The 17,329-nt window shown below is 41.4% G+C and overlaps 2 protein-coding genes across 2 annotated transcripts in view; one reads left to right on the top strand and one right to left on the bottom strand.

The window, feature by feature from the left end:
* znf804b (zinc finger protein 804B) overlaps positions 1-5,772 on the bottom strand; it is a 75,535-nt gene extending 69,763 nt beyond the window's left edge. Inside the window, exon 1 of the mRNA XM_078171771.1 lies at positions 5,685-5,772. Within this exon, the coding sequence (XP_078027897.1) occupies positions 5,685-5,741 (57 nt within the window). The 5' untranslated portion in view covers positions 5,742-5,772. The remainder of the gene's footprint in view (positions 1-5,684) is intronic.
* A 128-nt stretch (positions 5,773-5,900) lies between these two features.
* LOC117265600 (metalloreductase STEAP4-like) lies at positions 5,901-17,329 on the top strand. Its single transcript, XM_033640172.2, has 9 exons — positions 5,901-6,162; positions 6,261-6,368; positions 8,693-8,763; positions 9,226-9,310; positions 11,709-11,987; positions 12,078-12,172; positions 12,263-12,416; positions 12,544-12,714; positions 15,002-17,329. Exons 1-9 carry the CDS (start codon positions 5,944-5,946, stop codon positions 15,257-15,259), a joined length of 1,440 nt encoding a protein of 479 aa, XP_033496063.2. The 5' UTR covers positions 5,901-5,943; the 3' UTR covers positions 15,260-17,329.

Below are 17,329 nucleotides of genomic sequence, written 5' to 3'. Positions count from 1 at the left end.
CTGCAGCCACGGGGGAGGAGCTGTGTGGATGCATGCTATTTGCAGACCACAGCTGTTCGTCAAAGATATGATTATATAGAATGACACAGATACATCAGAGATTTTCATCTCAACACTCACAGCATGGCAAGCAGAATGACTCTGTTCAGTTTCATCTATCTTAGATCACACAAAGAGTGACGTGGAGTGGAAGGGGAGGAAAGAAGAAGTTAGATAAGACAAAAAGATGGTCGAGGCTTGCTTTCCAAGGAGAGGATAAGACAATCCCATGCAAGCCTTGTCTTTGTGGAGATATTTTCAAAGCGTCACAGTCCCCTGTGTTGTTGAAAAGACTGAATTCTGAAATAAGCAAGGCCACATAATTCGGCAGCGATGTGTATCGGACGTAAGAAGAAAATCTCTAAATCTGCAGTTTCATGCAGCTCCGCCCCGCCTTTGATTTCTGCTGCTTGGCTTGCCAGATAAGATTCTGAGCTTTAAACATGCAGTCAATGCTCATCCTGTTAAAGCAGAGATAGAGGATGAGGCTTTCTGAGTTCGGAGATGTTTCTATATGGTATGTAGGCCTGCTCTGGAGATGGTGATCATGTAACATTCAGTATAAACTAACACACATATACAGTTTATTTCCACCGAGCGAGCAAAGACAATGACACAAGGAAACCCACAGAAATGAAACAAATCCCAGAACACTGAGAAACGCATGTGCACAGACAACATAGGCATATAAACTATAAATGTATCTCATCAGCTCTAAAGCAGCAATTTCATCAAAGACAAACATCTGCAGAAATAGGTTACACTTTCATCCAAACTGTTTGTGATTCTCCTTAAACCTGTTCTAAGTGTTTCATAATGAACATCCCAGGCGTGTCTGTCTGGAAAGCTGGTAATGGAATATTTATAGAATATTTCTGAGAATACTTGTGGGAAACTGTGTTTCTAACAAGCTTCTTTGTTCTACTGAGGCACAATTTCAGCATTCCTAAGTTGCATCTCTCCTTTTGTCTCTCTTTCTGTGTCCCACTCTCTCTTCTATTCTCTCTTTTTCTGTCTTCGTGTCTCATTGTATATACAGTATCTATCTCTGTGCCTTCCTACCTTTCCCTCTTTCTGCTTTTTCAACAACCTCAAAACACGAGCTCAGCCAGAACCTCACTCTGAACCTCATACCTAATGCATCACAGTAGTAGCCATCATATAACAGAAATCCCTCAGAACTCATCTATCCTTCAGGCTTTTCCTTGTCCATTGTAGCAGCATGGAACTACATACAATAAGCTCGCTGTAACTCTAAACTGTCTTTAGTAACTGTGCCTCATATCATTCGTGTGCCTTCTGACAGCTGGAAGCAGCTGGAAACTTCCAAATAATCCCCCTTCGGGAATTGAACCTCAGCACCACAGCGGCTCACTCTTGCAGTGCATGCAGCGCTGTGTTGTCAGTGAGAGTTGCAGATGAGATTTTTTTTTTTTGTCAGGTAAACTTGCAGAGTAAATATTTAATGGACACCATTGCAACATTGCATGTTCTTTTCAGTAACGCACTGCAGGCTGATCCAACACAACACTGACAAAATTTGAACCCAGTTTCTCACGTGTGCTGTAATATGCAACTCTACCCTGACATTTATAAAGTGATGTTTCAGCATGTGTTTGATGTAAACATGTCCCAGAGCGAATCGTTGTTAAATGTCGCAAGATGTTTTCGGATAAGCACAAAACACTCACATGCTTTCAAATCCTCTCTGGACTTGAAACCTTCAAGGACTCAGGTCTTGATGAGGTGTGTATGTATAAGTGTGTGTGCATGAGTGTGTTTTCGGAGTAATTTTGGATGATAGCTGATTAGGGACAGCTTGTCCAACAGGAGAACTAGTAAATGTTTTCTTCTGAATTTACCCCCTCAGGCAACACCTTGTCCCAGTGCACCACCCTCAACAAGCTCCACCAATCAAAGTTTGTTTGACTCAGATTATGGCCACATTTGGGGTTTGACATTTACCGCCCTCACCAAAGAAACAGCAATAAAGTCCCTCTGTTTATTACAACCACTACTTACGTTTATTGTCAGGTGGTGACATCCGTTGGCTTTAGTAATTATGAGGGAAGCCAAGGAGCAAGTCAGGTGACGAAGCATAAAGACTGACAATGTAAGCGTGGGGTGAGGTTAAGGTGAACAGATAGTCAAACAAACACAGGACTTTCACCCAGAAGACCGCTGTTTGTGTCCCATGTGAAACCAAAAGTCAACACTGAAATATTTTCAGTTTGTATCGTACTTAACTGACATCGTATATGCCACATACTAACATCACTTAAAAGAATACTTCACTTCGCAGACTTAACATTTATATATCAGTGACTCTCTGCTTGTTACCCTGAATTCAGAAAGAATACTTTGTTTTTCTTGCATACCTCCACAGTGAGCGGAGAATCCGAAAAAGCTAACATTCCTCATAAACTGAAGTAAGCAGGGACCAAAAAAACAGCAAAACTATATCAAAACACCCTTTTATGAACTTTCACACAATTCGTGCAGTATAATCCAAGTCTCATTTATCCAGTCAAGTTTTCTTCCCGATTTCAACATAACATGCCTTGAGTTATGATATACAAATATTGATCTTGCAGGTGGAGCACTCTTTTAACTTACATAACAAATAATTAACTACCCAGTTTTGATACCTAAACCTGACCACAAATTTTTGGTGCATGATTGCGATTGCTTCACAAAGTTTAATCAAGTGTTAAAAATGTGACCATTAGTTTGTGTGTCTGTCGCTGGTACTCTCCAATGGCCATTTATGTCACAGTCGGCTTCTCTCCCTCACCTGCTCCTGGTAAATTTCTATTTACCTGCACTCTGACTGCTGGCCACACCCATCTCATCAAGGCAACTCTGCTCACCTGTTCAACTCAGCCTGCCACCTCATCAGCCCAACTCCACTCACCTGCTTTCAATCACTGACTGGCTTAGTATAAAGACTCCTGCTCTCCACATACTCACTGCCAGATTGTTCTTTGACGTCATGCGAGACCATTCCAGTATTTGCTTTTGGCTTGATTCCCCGGTTCTGACCCTGCTCGTTCCTGACCTGCTCCCGTCGTCTCTGCCCTGGTAATTACCTCAGTCTTCTGTCTGTGACTCTGATTCCTGCCTGCCCCTTTCCTGGTTCCCGTCTGCTCGGCTCTGTGGCTGCATGGTGCAACACCAGTCCTGCATCCCTTGTTCAGTTCTCAGCAATAAAAGCCATTACCAACTGTCTGCCTGCCTCTGAGTGCTGCATTTGGGTACAGTCTCACCCTGTGACAATTTATGTCTGGGAGTCATTGGCATACCACCTTTTCTGTCTTTTAGGTATGTGGGAAATGTCATGAAAGCTGCTTAAATATTGTTTATCAGCATTAGATCAAATGCCTATATGTAATGTGAAAGGGCTCAACAGAGGGTTATCACCAGATACTGCAGGGTCATTTAACAGTAGGGAACATTTTAACGCCTTTTAACTTGTTTTGGTTTTGTTGCCCCAAAGTTTTCTATTTTGGTTTAGACTATCCATTTGCGACACTGTTGTAACCAGGCATTGAAGGGAGCTTTTTATTTTATTTTATGTTATCCTGAAAACCCACTTCCAGCACCAAGTGGTACCCAAAGTCATCATCCAGCTGCTGAGCACGGTGAAGCATATAGCTGATAAAGACCCAGATATTTCCTTTGGGAATTGGGGAAGGGCAAAACAAAGCTGAAGGAGAGTGAATATTAAGCTTGCATTTGTTGTATCTTTACATTTTCACCATAACTTTATATGGTAACAATATAGAAATTTATAGCTTGTCGTGCTCCCTCTAAGTGCTCAAAAATCAGATTTATGTAAGTTTAAAAATGTCACTATTTGTTGCTATTTATAGCTGTCACTTTTTTAGCAGCAGACATTTAGTGTATCTGCATTCTGTAAACTTTTAATCATTCCTGGCAAAGTCTGGCAAGGGATTCAAATTGCATACTTGTGCACAAGGGATTTACAGGAAGAGATGCAAGCACATACTGGATGTGATGCAAAAGCGGGTGTCAGAGGACATTGACTGTCTCCTGTTGTCTTCTTCAATTAAAACAATGTGAGGAATGAATCCTGTCAGCCAGCGCTTTGTTTTGGTGCATTGAAGTTGCGTCTTTGACAGATGAGCCTCTCAAGGTGTGTTTGCTGCCCCCAGTGGTTGGCACATGCGTCAATTCATGTCACTCTGGAACCTGTATTATTAAAACTCACTTGTTGTTACTGCCAATAACAACAGGTGTCGTTACATCAAACATGACTTAGTTGGAGCAAGCCACCAGTGAAGGGACAAGTGTCCTTAAAGGTGTTCAACCTGTGTGTTTCTGTGTGTGGAGGAGAGGGAGGTTTGGTAACCTTGAGACCAAAGAGGCTTCTTTTAGTTTACCCTGTACTATTAAACAGGCAGACAGTGGAAATCATTACAGCCAGCTTCACTTGAATTGACTCAATGAATTCAATAGTTGTTAATTTAGAGACAGATTGGAAAAGAGAGGTGAGGGAGCACTAGGGGATGGAGTGAGGGAGCATAGAGAGCAAACAAAGAAATAAAAAGGCAGGCACTGTAGGAGAGAGAGTGACTTCTAGGCAGAGAGAGAGAGGGAAGAGGAGAAGAAAAGAGAGATGTCCCGCAGGCAGAGCAAGTAAATGAGTCATCGGAGTGGATCTGCTATCAGGTCTATTCTAACAGTGCTACAAGTGAATGGATGCCTTAAAGGTTAGGCATAAAATGATTTCTCATTTTGCTGCGATATCCCCCAAGGTAGACATTAATGCTTTAGTTATGGACTTGACTGTAAAAGCTCCTGGGGTAACGTGCTGCTTGTCTGCCATAAATATCACCGGCTATCTATATGCACATTGTGATTTCAATGAGGCTGCTTTTATGGTGAGGTGCGTATTTTTGTGCAAATAGTCAGTAAAGTTGATGTGATGCTGTGTGTCATTTCTACAGCCAGGTAGTCACCCGGTCTGCAGAGCCAACTCCCCAGGTGGTGGGGATCACAGCTGAGACTCTATTCAGCTCATCCTGACCCATTTCAGCACACACACACACACACACACACGCATACATGCACACACACACACGACGAGCACTTGCAAGCAAAGCCGTGCACTCATACAAAGTAAAGCAGCCACACACAGAACACTTACATATGTGCCAAGCTTCATTTCTGCTCTGTTGAGTCTGTTCGTGTCACAACTTTGCAGATGTTTTAGCCATGGGGACATGAACACTAAATTTGCACAAATTCTCTTCCCAGTCGTTTGGTTGGAACAGTGGGTTTTGAAATGATAATGAATCTGTGGGCCAGGATCTCCCACATGGCACCATGTCTAGTGTGGAAACAGAAGAAATAGAATAAGGCAGCCCTGGAAAGCAGCAGAATAAGATTTTTTTTTTCTGTCAAATGTGAAAGTCAAATTCTGGCTGAACTAGATACCGCCTTTAAAGAGGCCTATGTTTCTAAGAAGTGATAAAATGTTAAAAAGTGTGAATGTGAGGTTATAGTTACATCCGTAGAACACAGACGGTTCCCCATACGAGCGATATACAGTTTAAAGTCCTGCCATATCAATCAATCTCTGGAATGCACATGCAGTAATAAAAAGAAAGTAATACACTTACATATTGTTGAGTGGAGCGATGACGACTCACAGTGACAAATACAGAATCATATGGCATGACGCATGCTCACACGCTCCTATAAATGTGATTCTAGGTGTAATAAACAGATAAATAAATTCACCCTGACCTCCCACACAAACACACACCCACTCTTACAATGATCAGAATCCCATGTTGTTGTGCACGCTCAAAGGTCAGATTCCACAGCAATATAACTACACAGCTGGGAACAGTGACCAAGCAAACTCAGAGTGTGAACATGACGGAGGCGAATGGCACACCGGAGATGATGAAGCCGGAGAGTGTGTCGCTGCATCCTCTGGGTGCAGCAGCTGCCCCTGCGCCGGAGATGCTGTGTATCTTTGGGACGGGGGACTTGGGGCGCTCTCTGGGCCTGCGTCTGCTCCAGTCCGGCTACAGGGTGGTGTACGGCAGCCGCAGACCTCACAGCTGTGGCCCCTTGCCTCAGGGAGCTCAGGTACAACACATGGCATGACACAGCACTTTCAGTCTGTCAAAATGTACAAAAAGGTGTGTGTATGCAGCTCAAACATGTGTGGTTTTCTTTTTTCACAGGTGATGAGTCATGTAGCAGCAGCCCAATCAGCCAGTCTGATCTTTGTTTGTGTTCACAGAGAACATTATGAATTCCTGGAGACAATGGCACCACATCTTGCGGGAAAGGTAACTAAGAGTCAGTATCAGAATCTGTAACAATAAGGCACACATAATCCTTGACATTTAACAGGGAACAAATCAGGATGTATTAGCTATTTAAATTAGGACACTATACTAGAATATATTTCCTCCACATCTGTGAATCTGCAAATTGACAATCTACATATGCTCCCAGTAATCTCTGAATCAGGTGATAAGTGGCATGTCAACAATAATTAACCCGCACTGTGTTATTACGTACATATCAGTTGTTATTTTAGTGCCCACTTGTTTAATAAGTTATAAAATTGAAGTAAGTGTAAGGTAATCATGGAGTGATAATGATGCTCTCTGAGTAACGACGCACGGTAATGAACTATGGGCAGAAAAATAGTTACTAATATGTATGCAGTATAATAAAGAAGCACTAAATCATTTTTGGTTAGGTGTTATCACCTGATACAAATCAAGTAAGTCAGTGATCCTTAGAACATTTACTGTTGAATAGTCACACCAAAGAATAATTATATCCCGTCAGACTCTTTCATCTAATTAATCTTTAGCGGTCTGAAGAGGTGCAAGTATCCAGTTTAATATGTGATATATATTGATATTTGTAATTTAATTTGAACATGTAAATAAAAGACATGAAAACAAACAAGCAGACGGACAGAAAGAAAGTAATATTTACAAATTAAGAAGAGCATAATTTAAAAGTAATTGTCAGTGTATAGTTGTTTTGATCTGCACATCCCAAAAGGAAGTGGGTTTTATTACCATTTAACTTCACCACACAAAAATAACCCATGTAAATATATAATATTAATTACCAAATATCTATCTTACAAAATATAAGCCTGTCTTAGTATACTATATATTTATCCATGACTTCCAAATATAGTCATCTTGAGACCCCTCAAAATGATCCTGTGATGCTTTCAAAGGGTCCCGACCACCAGGTTTGGAACCAAGTGATCAGTATACAGATTTATAGTCAGGGACTAACATGTTGAATCTAACATTATATTTTTTCTCAGGTAAATTATCATAAGCCACAATTTAATCCATGATTCAGAGTTTCTGAAACTTGTTAGCTATTAATTAATGTTCATTTCATTTCAGCTTTATTCTTTACACATTCCTCAGTAACTGTTCTGGTTTCTGTGTACCGCATTGCAACATATAGTATTACAGGAGACTCTTTACACAGCCAGTCTCTGGGCTGTTAGCAGTTAATAGGTTAAGCTTAGGTTTAAGCACTTGGTTAGGGTTAGAAAACATCGAGTTTTGGCTTAAAATCTCCTGACCTGTTGTTACAAAATTCCTTTTTTTGATGTTTGTTGGTCTCAGACAGTGATCTGCTGCTGTCTGATGCTGTCTGCTGCTTGGCAGTCATCCCGCCATCCACCATCCATCTCCTCTTGATGAGACACTCGGCTCATATACATGTAATCTGAACGTCACTTTAGAAATGTTAATAAGATGGTTTGCAAAAATGTTCAATGCCATTGTTTTATTCTGGAGACTGGGCTGATTTCAAGACATGCTTTACATGTGAATACCAAGATTTAAACATTTCATCACTACAAAAAAACAAAACAAAACAAAAAAAAAAAACGGTATTCAGAGGTGGAAAAATGAAAAAGAGTAAATATCATTCAATAAAAATCAAAATATTCATAAATGGCAAAAGGACTTGCACTTGTATAGGGCCTTTCTAGTCCAGTGATTTCCAACTACATGTCACATTCACCCATTCACACAGACACTGCTATAGCTGTGGCTGAGGCTACTACGCAAGGTGCCAGCTGCTACTCAGTTTTAAAACATTCACAGGCACTCACACACCGATGGCATAGCCTTCAGGAGCAATTTGGGGTTCAGTATCTCGCCCCAGGGTACTATGATATGTGGACTGGAGGAGGAGGGATTGAACCGGCAATCTTCAGATTAGTAGACGACCCGTTCTTTCTCCTGAGCCAAAGCTGATAAAAAAAAAAAAAAAAAAAAAGCAGATGAGGCATACTTGAACTGTAAAATGAATCAAAATAGAAAAAAACATATTTGTAATGTACTCTATTTTACTCCATTACACAAAAAAGTATTGTGATTACAGCAACACTGTAGTTTGCAAGGTATTACTCTTGTCACTGTGCGATCAGCATTTTCTAGACTCATGAAGGAGGATAATCAGCTCTGTTCACATCTTTATCATAATTTCTGAATAACTCAGCTCTATCTTTATTGTATAGGAATATGTATGAGACAAGATAAGAGTTAATTAAACTGATTAAACTCCTTTTTTCTTTTGTTTCCTCCACTCAATGGGTTGATTACGGTCTGATTACAAGGTGCTGGTGGACCTCAGTAACAATCTGAAGAAAGACATGTACCCAGAAACCAACGCCGCCTACCTGCAGAGGTAACAGATTCCTGTGAGAGTGTGGAGAAGGAACGCAGGATGTCTCCTTGATAAATATACTGTGCATGTAAACACTTCCATCTTCGTGAATATAATGTTTTATTCCAGTCATGATCTGATAATAAAAAAAAAAAACGAAGCTAACTTTTCATTTCTGGGTTTAATGTCAACAATCATTTTGCAACAGTAGGTGCCACTTTTTTTTTTCAAATGCTGGCTGTCTTTTTGGGAAAGTGCTCCTAAAACCCACTTAGAGCATGAGACATCAAAACTCTCAACTGAATCCAAAAGAAATGACAAAAAATTGCGGGGTTGCAGCTCCCTTGGCAGGATGGCCTGCTGTGTGTCTATTCAGTTCAAGTAGAAATATTGATTCTCACCATTCTGTGGCCCTTCTTTCCTTGTCTGTGTATTTGTAGATAGAAACAAAAGCAACTTAAGTCCTTGCTGTGTGTTCCTCAGACTGGTCCCTGGAGCTGCTGTGGTGAAAGGCTTTAACACACTGTCTGCCTGGGCCCTGCAGAATGGACTTCTGGCAGGAAAACAGGTGAGAGAGGAGTGGAAGTCAGGAATCTGTTAAAAGATGTCAGTGGGATCAAGACGAAACAGAGCCAGGAAGCTTCCGGGCCTTAAGGAGGGCTTTGGTTGACTGGAGTAAAGATACAAAGACAGAGCAGAAACAGGAGGGGAGATTACCAACTTGAGCTTTTCGTGATGAGACATATTTGACTTCAAACCAGGCAACAATAACAGCTTTCAACATTTCCTGGAATACAATGGGATAAGTGGCTCTCAGACTTGTTAATAATAGGATATGAACGCTTCACCATGCACCACGCAGAATTTAGGAAGGGAATTGATTTCATTTGTGTTGCTGTGGATGATTGATTTTGCCGTCTTTCCATAACAACGCACGAGGAAACGAGGACAGTGCTTGTATAAACACACAAACAAACAAACACGCTTAATGATGTTACAAAGTTGAAAGACCACTGTTTATTGCAGCTTCCGTTTCACAGCTACAAAGAGAAACACAAACATGTTGGAACCTCTGGAGACCAAACCTGAATCTGCCTCGAATCCTCTTCAACACAAACAACCGCCCTATACACACACACACACACACTCACACATACACACACACACACTGATACCACTGCAGTGCTCTATTTTCTTTGAAAACAGGTAGCTGTGAGAGAACAGGAGCGTTTGAACGTGTGTGTCTTTATCAGTGCATGTGTAGGTACAGTATATATTCACACGCACATGCTTGTAAGTGTGTGCTATTCCTCGGCCGGCAATTTGATTAGATCCACAGCGGGGCTGTGGCTCTGTCACATTTACATTCAGATGGAGATTTAGTCTGTCGGCCGTCCCCTGCTGTTACTGGTGCAGTAATGTAGGGAGACATGGCTGGCTGCCCGGTCCACTTATACACACACCTGGGGGAAAACTGCTCAATCCCACTGACTCCACTATATGCCTGTCAAACTGCTCCCTCTCTTTCTCTCTCTAGCGCTCACTTACTTTCTCAATCTCTCTCTTTGTATGATTCATTTTTTCCCCCTTTTACAAACAACTTAATCGTCTTATCACAGAGCTGTGAGTGTGGTAATAACCTTCAGCACAGTGAAGATCTAGAAATGGGATTACATATTGAGCAGCATATAGTATGCATGTGTCTTTACACAGTCACACACACTTCCAGGGGCTTCATCTCAAGATTACTGAAACAGCACAGTGGTGATCAACAGAAGAAGCGTAATTCTGTAGACAGACGCTGTAGGTACACTCGGTGTAGTCATGCGCTTTATATTCCAAACAGGGCTGGTGAGTCATCTCACAATAATCATAGAGTAATTATTAGCAACTAAAAAACAAAAGCTGAGCAGAATGCAGCAAGAGGAAAACATTTCTATTTCTATTGTTATTCTAAGGCATTTTGGTAGAAAACATGTGCTTGTTTTTTTGAAATTACTGACTGATGATTTTTATAATTGCAAAGATATAATAAGACCCACTCGCACATGCCAAAACTTTTCATATTCTTTCTTCTGGAGGCAATAGCCTATAGTTTTGAGATGCAGTGCAGCCAGTGGATATCCGGGTCAAGACTTCCTCTTCTGTGAGCTGCTCATTGTTTACAGCTTTGATTGGCAACTTGAGACCATAGACTGTGTATAAAGATGGACGACATGTCTCCACTTCCTCCCACTGTAGAAGAATTATGCCAAAATATCCCAGGTACAGGCGCTGCTGTCTCACCCCGGTGAAGTAATATGAAGCCATAGTCTGCACAGCAGAGTTACAGAATGGAGTTCCTGCCCATACACCCCATCTGGCCCAATCGTGAGCAGTACTTTTGAATGCAAGCACAATGACTGGCACACGAAGCTGTCAGTCATGATGTCACACCCCATTTTACTGCATCAAATGACCAATTAAAACCAAATGTATCCAAAAAAAAAAGAAAAAAGAAACCAGAAACCATCTTTGGGAAAAATGTATTTAACATTAATTCATTCATTTTCTGTAACCACTTATCCTGTTAGGGGTTGCAGGTGTGCTGGAGCCTATCCCAGCTGACTTTGGGTCAGGTTGCCAGACTATCACAGGGCTGATACATAGAGACAGAAAACATTCACCCTCACATTCACACCTACGGCCAATTTAGAGTCACCAATTAACCTGGATGTCACTGGACTGTGGGAAATGAATGAATGAATGAATGAATGAATGAATGTATGGATCCAGTGGGCTTGGGGCTGAGCGGCACAGACAGTGTTAAAACGTTATGAGAGATGGACTAACTTGTTGGTCTTGGTCATTTCATGGTATTTGTTCACAATAACAAAAATAAGAACATCACCAGCCTTACTTTTGAAACAACCCATGACTATAGCAGCCTTTTTTTAAAAAAAATAACGCACTGCTTCATGCTCCAGGTGTACCTGTGTGGGAACAGTGTGGAAGCAAAGCGGGCAGTAGCAGAGATGGCCACTAAGCTTGGCCTCACTGTTCTGGATAAAGGGTCTCTGTCTGCAGCCGGAGAGCTGGAGGACTTCCCCCTACGGCTGTTCCAAGAGTGGAGGCTGCCGCTATGTGTGGCCGTTGGCCTCACTGCTTTCTTCTTCTTCTATCTCCTCATCAGAGATGTCATCTACGGGTATGTTGAACAGGGGAAAGACATCTCCTTCAGGATCACGGTGTCCCTGGGCAACAAGGTAAACGTGTCCCCCTTTGGTCTAGTGTCCTCTCTCGATGGTGTTTCGTGGTCACTTTAAAGGATTCTTTGTTTATCCCCCACTTTTCAGGTGTTTCCCATTGTGTCTCTCATCATGTTGTCGCTGTGTTACCTGCCTGGTGTCATAGCTGCCTTCTTACAGCTCTACAGAGGAACCAAGTACAGGTCAGACATCAAAAATGTCCACTACCTGTGCAATTTGGTGTAAAAAGGTGTATCATTTTTGGAGGCCCAGCTCATATTTGCATGTTCCAGGCGTTTCCCTGATTGGCTGGACCGCTGGATGCTGTGCAGGAAGCAGATGGGTCTGATTGCACTGAGCTATGCTTTTCTCCATGCCATCTATACATTCATCACTCCTACCCGCTATGCTGTCAGACACAAGCTCATCACGCTTGTGGTAGATGAGGTATTGTACAGCAGACTGGTTCAAGCCTTGCAGTGTTTCTACAATCCTGCACATAGAGAATCATGACACAAAGCTAACCGTTTTTTTTTTTTTTACAACACTGTCTTTCTCTCTGTGTCTCTCTTAGATGAAGAACAATAAAACCACTCCGTTTTACTTTGATAACACCGAGGCATGGGCACAGGACTCATTCTACGTGCTGGGAATCCTGGGCTTCTTTCTTTATGTCCTGCTAGGACTAACATCCCTGCCCTCTGTGGGAGGCTCTCTCAGCTGGAGAGAGTTCAGCTTCATCCAGGTCAGAGCGCAGCTGGAAATGTACAGTCCTTTATGTGCATGTGTTAGACTTACAGTGTGTGTGTGTGTTTGAGTTCACCCTAAGGCCTACAGACGTTATCAGTCATGTGCTTACTATCAGTAAAAAACGTCTTTTAAGGCCGTGGTAATCTATATTTGGAGTTTCCAAGTTTTCATCCGAGTTATTAAAGTGTTGTAGAAGCAATATGTCACTGGCAGTCATATCCCCGGAGCCTAGTTAGCTAACTGCCTAACACAGGCACACAGAGTGAAAGCCTGGCTGACTCCAGCCCAGGATCTTAAATGTTAAGTTATTCATTAAATAGAATTATGATACCTGGTATAATCCGCAGGGAGGAGATTGTTAATACAGGTCACAGGTCCATTTGAGTAAAGGTCAGATCCATAGGTAGACCTCAAGCAGGGAATGAGACTCCACGATAGAGGTCTAGGTCAAGATAAGCCGTATGATCTGGCGAGGAGAGTTGTGGAAAAACATATAATTACAGGTATCAATTTACATAAACTGTTTTATTTCAGGGGTTGTCAACAGAGGCATGAAAATTATTGAATGTTAACGCGCACAGAAGAAGGATTTGCTGTTCTAAATGGGTTAAATAAGATCCCTGATTATCATTATAGGGGCAGCGTTCATTACTGCACTACATTAATATGAATGTTTCCTCATTGTGCTGTTTACTCTAAGTCACTGTGGATGAAAATATCGGCAGCCAAATGCTAAAAATGTAAATGAAAGCACATTATCCAAGTAATTAACAATAACCAAGCCTCAAAGGCCACTGGTGCTACAAAACCAATTACTCTGGAACGGCTGTAAAACCATTTTAATTTTTAGCTTATTGTAACACTTGTGGGCTCCACAAGCAAAGAAAAGAGTCAGACATTCATCTGTCAGAAAAAATACCACTGAAAGGCTCAGCGTGTGACAGCTTTCTATAAATAGTATCAGTTGTATTGGATTTTTAATTTAACCAATTTCTGTAAGAAAAACAGATGTTAGCAAGTAATAATGTTATTTGTGTATATCAGTCAGTACGTCATGGCAGAGTGAAACTCTTGAAGGAACAGTGTAATGTTGTAGAAAAAAATGCTTATTTGCTTTCTTGAGAGTTAAGAACTTTCATGCTGAAATTGTCGCACATTTAAAAATAAATATGAGTTCACGTTGTGTCAATCTTTTTTCCTCACCAACCCAAAAACTTTCCGCTGCCATTAACGTTTTCAGAACAGGTTAAGTTTTCTGCGTTGTTAGTCCAAGAGGCAGTAAAGAAAATGTGGCGTAACCTGTGGGACAAAAAACATCCGCCACATGAGAGAGGAACAGGGCAGAAGTGGATAGGTGGCCAGCAAGAAAAATAAGTGGAATTATATGAGAGCTGTGTCCTCCTTGAAATCTTCCACAAAACAAAGAGAAGGTAGCGTTAGCCTATCCAGAAATACACAACAGCAATGAGTGCAATTTAATTGTTGCACAGCTCAAGTAGCCGCGGCGCCACATGCTCGATGCAGTGGTGACAGTCGGGAGTGTACCTCCAGTGGAGGGAAGCAAGGGTGCAAAAGTGTCTTTCCATTTTTTCTTGTACTGCAAATTTTCACAATGAATAAAATAATAAGACACACTGGACTCAGTATGCAGTTCTGTGCTTAACAATTTTTATTAAATGACGGATGCACAACACATAAGAAAATACGGACTAGATGAGAAGATTAATATCTATGGATGTTCCTTAGATATGGAGCTGGTTAGCTTAGCTTAGCATTAAGACTGACAACTGGAGAAAACAACTAACCTGGACACAAAATATACCTACTGTACCAGCTCTAAAGCTCACTAATTAACATATATCTCTTGTCTGTATGAAAACCACAGACAAAAAAGTAGATAAGCGTATTTCCTTAAAGGACCAGCGTGTAGGATTTAGAGGCATCTATCGACAGAAATGGTATACAATAGCTTATTTATAGCTAGGTTGTTTATTAGTGTATAATCACCTGAAAATAAGAATTGTTGTGTTTTTGTTATTTAACAATGAGCCATTTATAGTCTGCGATGTTGTTCTACACCACAGACAAATAGGTAGGGCCGTTCATGTTTTCGTATCAGCCACTGCGGTTCTCCTACATGCTTGGCACACGGTCGAAGTTTCACTTGGTTGCAGTCTGCAACCTTACCACTAGATGTCACTATATGCTACACACTGGACCTTTAAATATCTTCCTATTCTTTAAATTTTTCCATTATATGTGATGTGTTCTTTTTTTCTCAGTCTAAACTGGGCCACCTGACCCTGATCATATGCACGACACATGGCTACATTTACGGCTGGAACAAATTCCTTCGTCCCTCTACCTACAAATGGTACACTCCACCTGGCTACATGCTCTGTCTGATTGTGCCTTCTGTGGTGCTGGTGCTCAAGGCGTTGATCCTTCTCCCCTGCGTGGATCGAAGCCTAACCCACATTCGTCAAGGCTGGGAGAGGACCCAGCCGAAGGAGGAGATGGGTAAGGCCACTAACCTGTGAACTCTGACCTCTGAAGTCATCAGGGTTGCTGATTATTGAGTTTCACTCATTATTGTTGTGTGGGGGTAAATAGTACTCCATAGTAAACACATTTGTAATTTGTATACAGTCATAACGTTGGCAAATGATTTACAATATGTTTTCATTTAGCAAATAAAGCACAAGCTATTAATTTTCTGAAGTGTCATCTGTTTGGAAAACATGTCTTTATATTAAAGTTGGTATGTAGAATGAGTTATACTTCAGAAAACATAATTTTGTCCATGCTCAGTTGGTGTGTGATTGTGTCCTTTGATCAGTCAGCACTGCCTACTCTCAATTGTGCAATAGCCAAACAAAACAAAAAAGTATAGTTTATTTCAGCCAAATGGACAGGTCTCCGTGGATATAAATGTTTTTAATGTCTATTTCCTTTGAGCTTTGACAAAAAAAAAAAAAAAAAAAAAAAACAGATTTTGCTTTCTCACAGAATGTGGTGAAAAATAGATTGATATCCCCCGCTGACATCCATTGTTTTGATAAACATAGGCAACAGTTTCCGCTTCCCTCTCTCCTCTCCCTTCAAGTTGTGCAATTGTATCCCTGAGGTCGCTCTCTTTTCAGGATGTTATTGATCTCCCTGTTTTCTAACACAAATACTGCGCTGCCCAAACCTGCCTGCCTCTTAAGGGCGTGCAAACGTGTACACTAACACACTGCAGATGCACATACACAGTGCAAAGGAGAGTAAGGTTAAGCTAATTATATTACCACCTGCAGAGTCGACACACGTGCACACATAGGTGCACGTATACATGGTGCCAACACCACAGTGGAGCACAGATTTGGAAGCCAAATGCAGGCTCAGGAAGAAGAACAGGTGTTACAAAAACAGTCTTTTCTAGATCTAAAACAGGGTTACAGAGGGCTAAAGCTGGTAGATAATCAGAGCATGTACAAGGAGGCAGAGCAGAATATAGGCTGTATAATGAAGGCAACGTAGACAGTCTATGAGCCGCCCTCTGTATACGCTGATAGCAGATAAGAAGCAGCTGGGTAGGTAGGCGACTTGATCAGGTGATGAGGTGGCAAAGTCAATAGTGACGGCTGGTGGTGCAGAATGGCAGGTGTGGAACAAGATACCTTAGTATGTACAACACTAATCAGATGATCGAGATGCAGAGGAGGGAAGGGAGGAGGATGGAGCAGCTGTCGCCATGACAGAGTCTGGTGCTACAAGAGAAATATGCAGCGCCTTTTTTGCCCAAAGCGGAACATTTAGTCAGAGGCATCCTGTTATCTAGCATCTAACAGCATTATCTGCACACACAATCTGCAATCCCTTACACCCTCTCACAGTGTATTGTTCTCCCATTACAAAAGAACTGCTGTTGATTTTAGCCTATTTCCTGCTGTGTGTACTGATGTATAAATGAGATAAGTATTTCAACATCGCCCTGGGAAAGAATTAAGATGCAGCAACGTACAAAAAAAAACTGTGAAACAAGCTAGCCTTCCACCCGTGTTTATTTTCACACACCTATAGGCAACCCCTGTGTCCAGCCATGAAGGCACACTTCTATATGGGCCTAAAATAAACAGTGTGTCTATTCGCACCCAGGTGAGAACAGTCCCTCTGCGGCTATTTGGCTATTTACATCCACGCAGTGACTGGCTAGTACTTGTCATGTGGACATATCTTGGAGGGATTAGGGCAAGGGGGTCATGGTTAGGACTGGCACTTGCCAATCGTGGATATTCTTTGATATTAAAGTGGTAGATCTGTGAGGGAAAACTCACATGTGCACTGCCAGAAAGTCAGGTGATATTGTATAAACAGCGACACAGTGAGAGTGCGAGTAAAGAGAGATTATGATGAGCTCACCAGGATTCACTTGGATGTTTAATGAAAGGTGTATAATGAAATGACATGCTGCCTTGTTCTATGCCAGAGTTTGGGCATAACTTGTACATTTGCTTTTGTAACAAAATGATCTTGACATTTACTTGATGTTTCTTGTCTAATTCTGTAGAGTTTGTGTAGTTGAAAAAAACTCAAATGAAATTCTAATAAATCAAGATGTATATTAA

This window comes from Epinephelus lanceolatus, chromosome 10, assembly GCF_041903045.1.
Source record: "Epinephelus lanceolatus isolate andai-2023 chromosome 10, ASM4190304v1, whole genome shotgun sequence".
Lineage (NCBI taxonomy): Eukaryota > Metazoa > Chordata > Actinopteri > Perciformes > Serranidae > Epinephelus > Epinephelus lanceolatus.
Note: the sequence above shows the minus strand (reverse complement) of the source record. Positions and strands in the feature narration are given on the sequence as shown.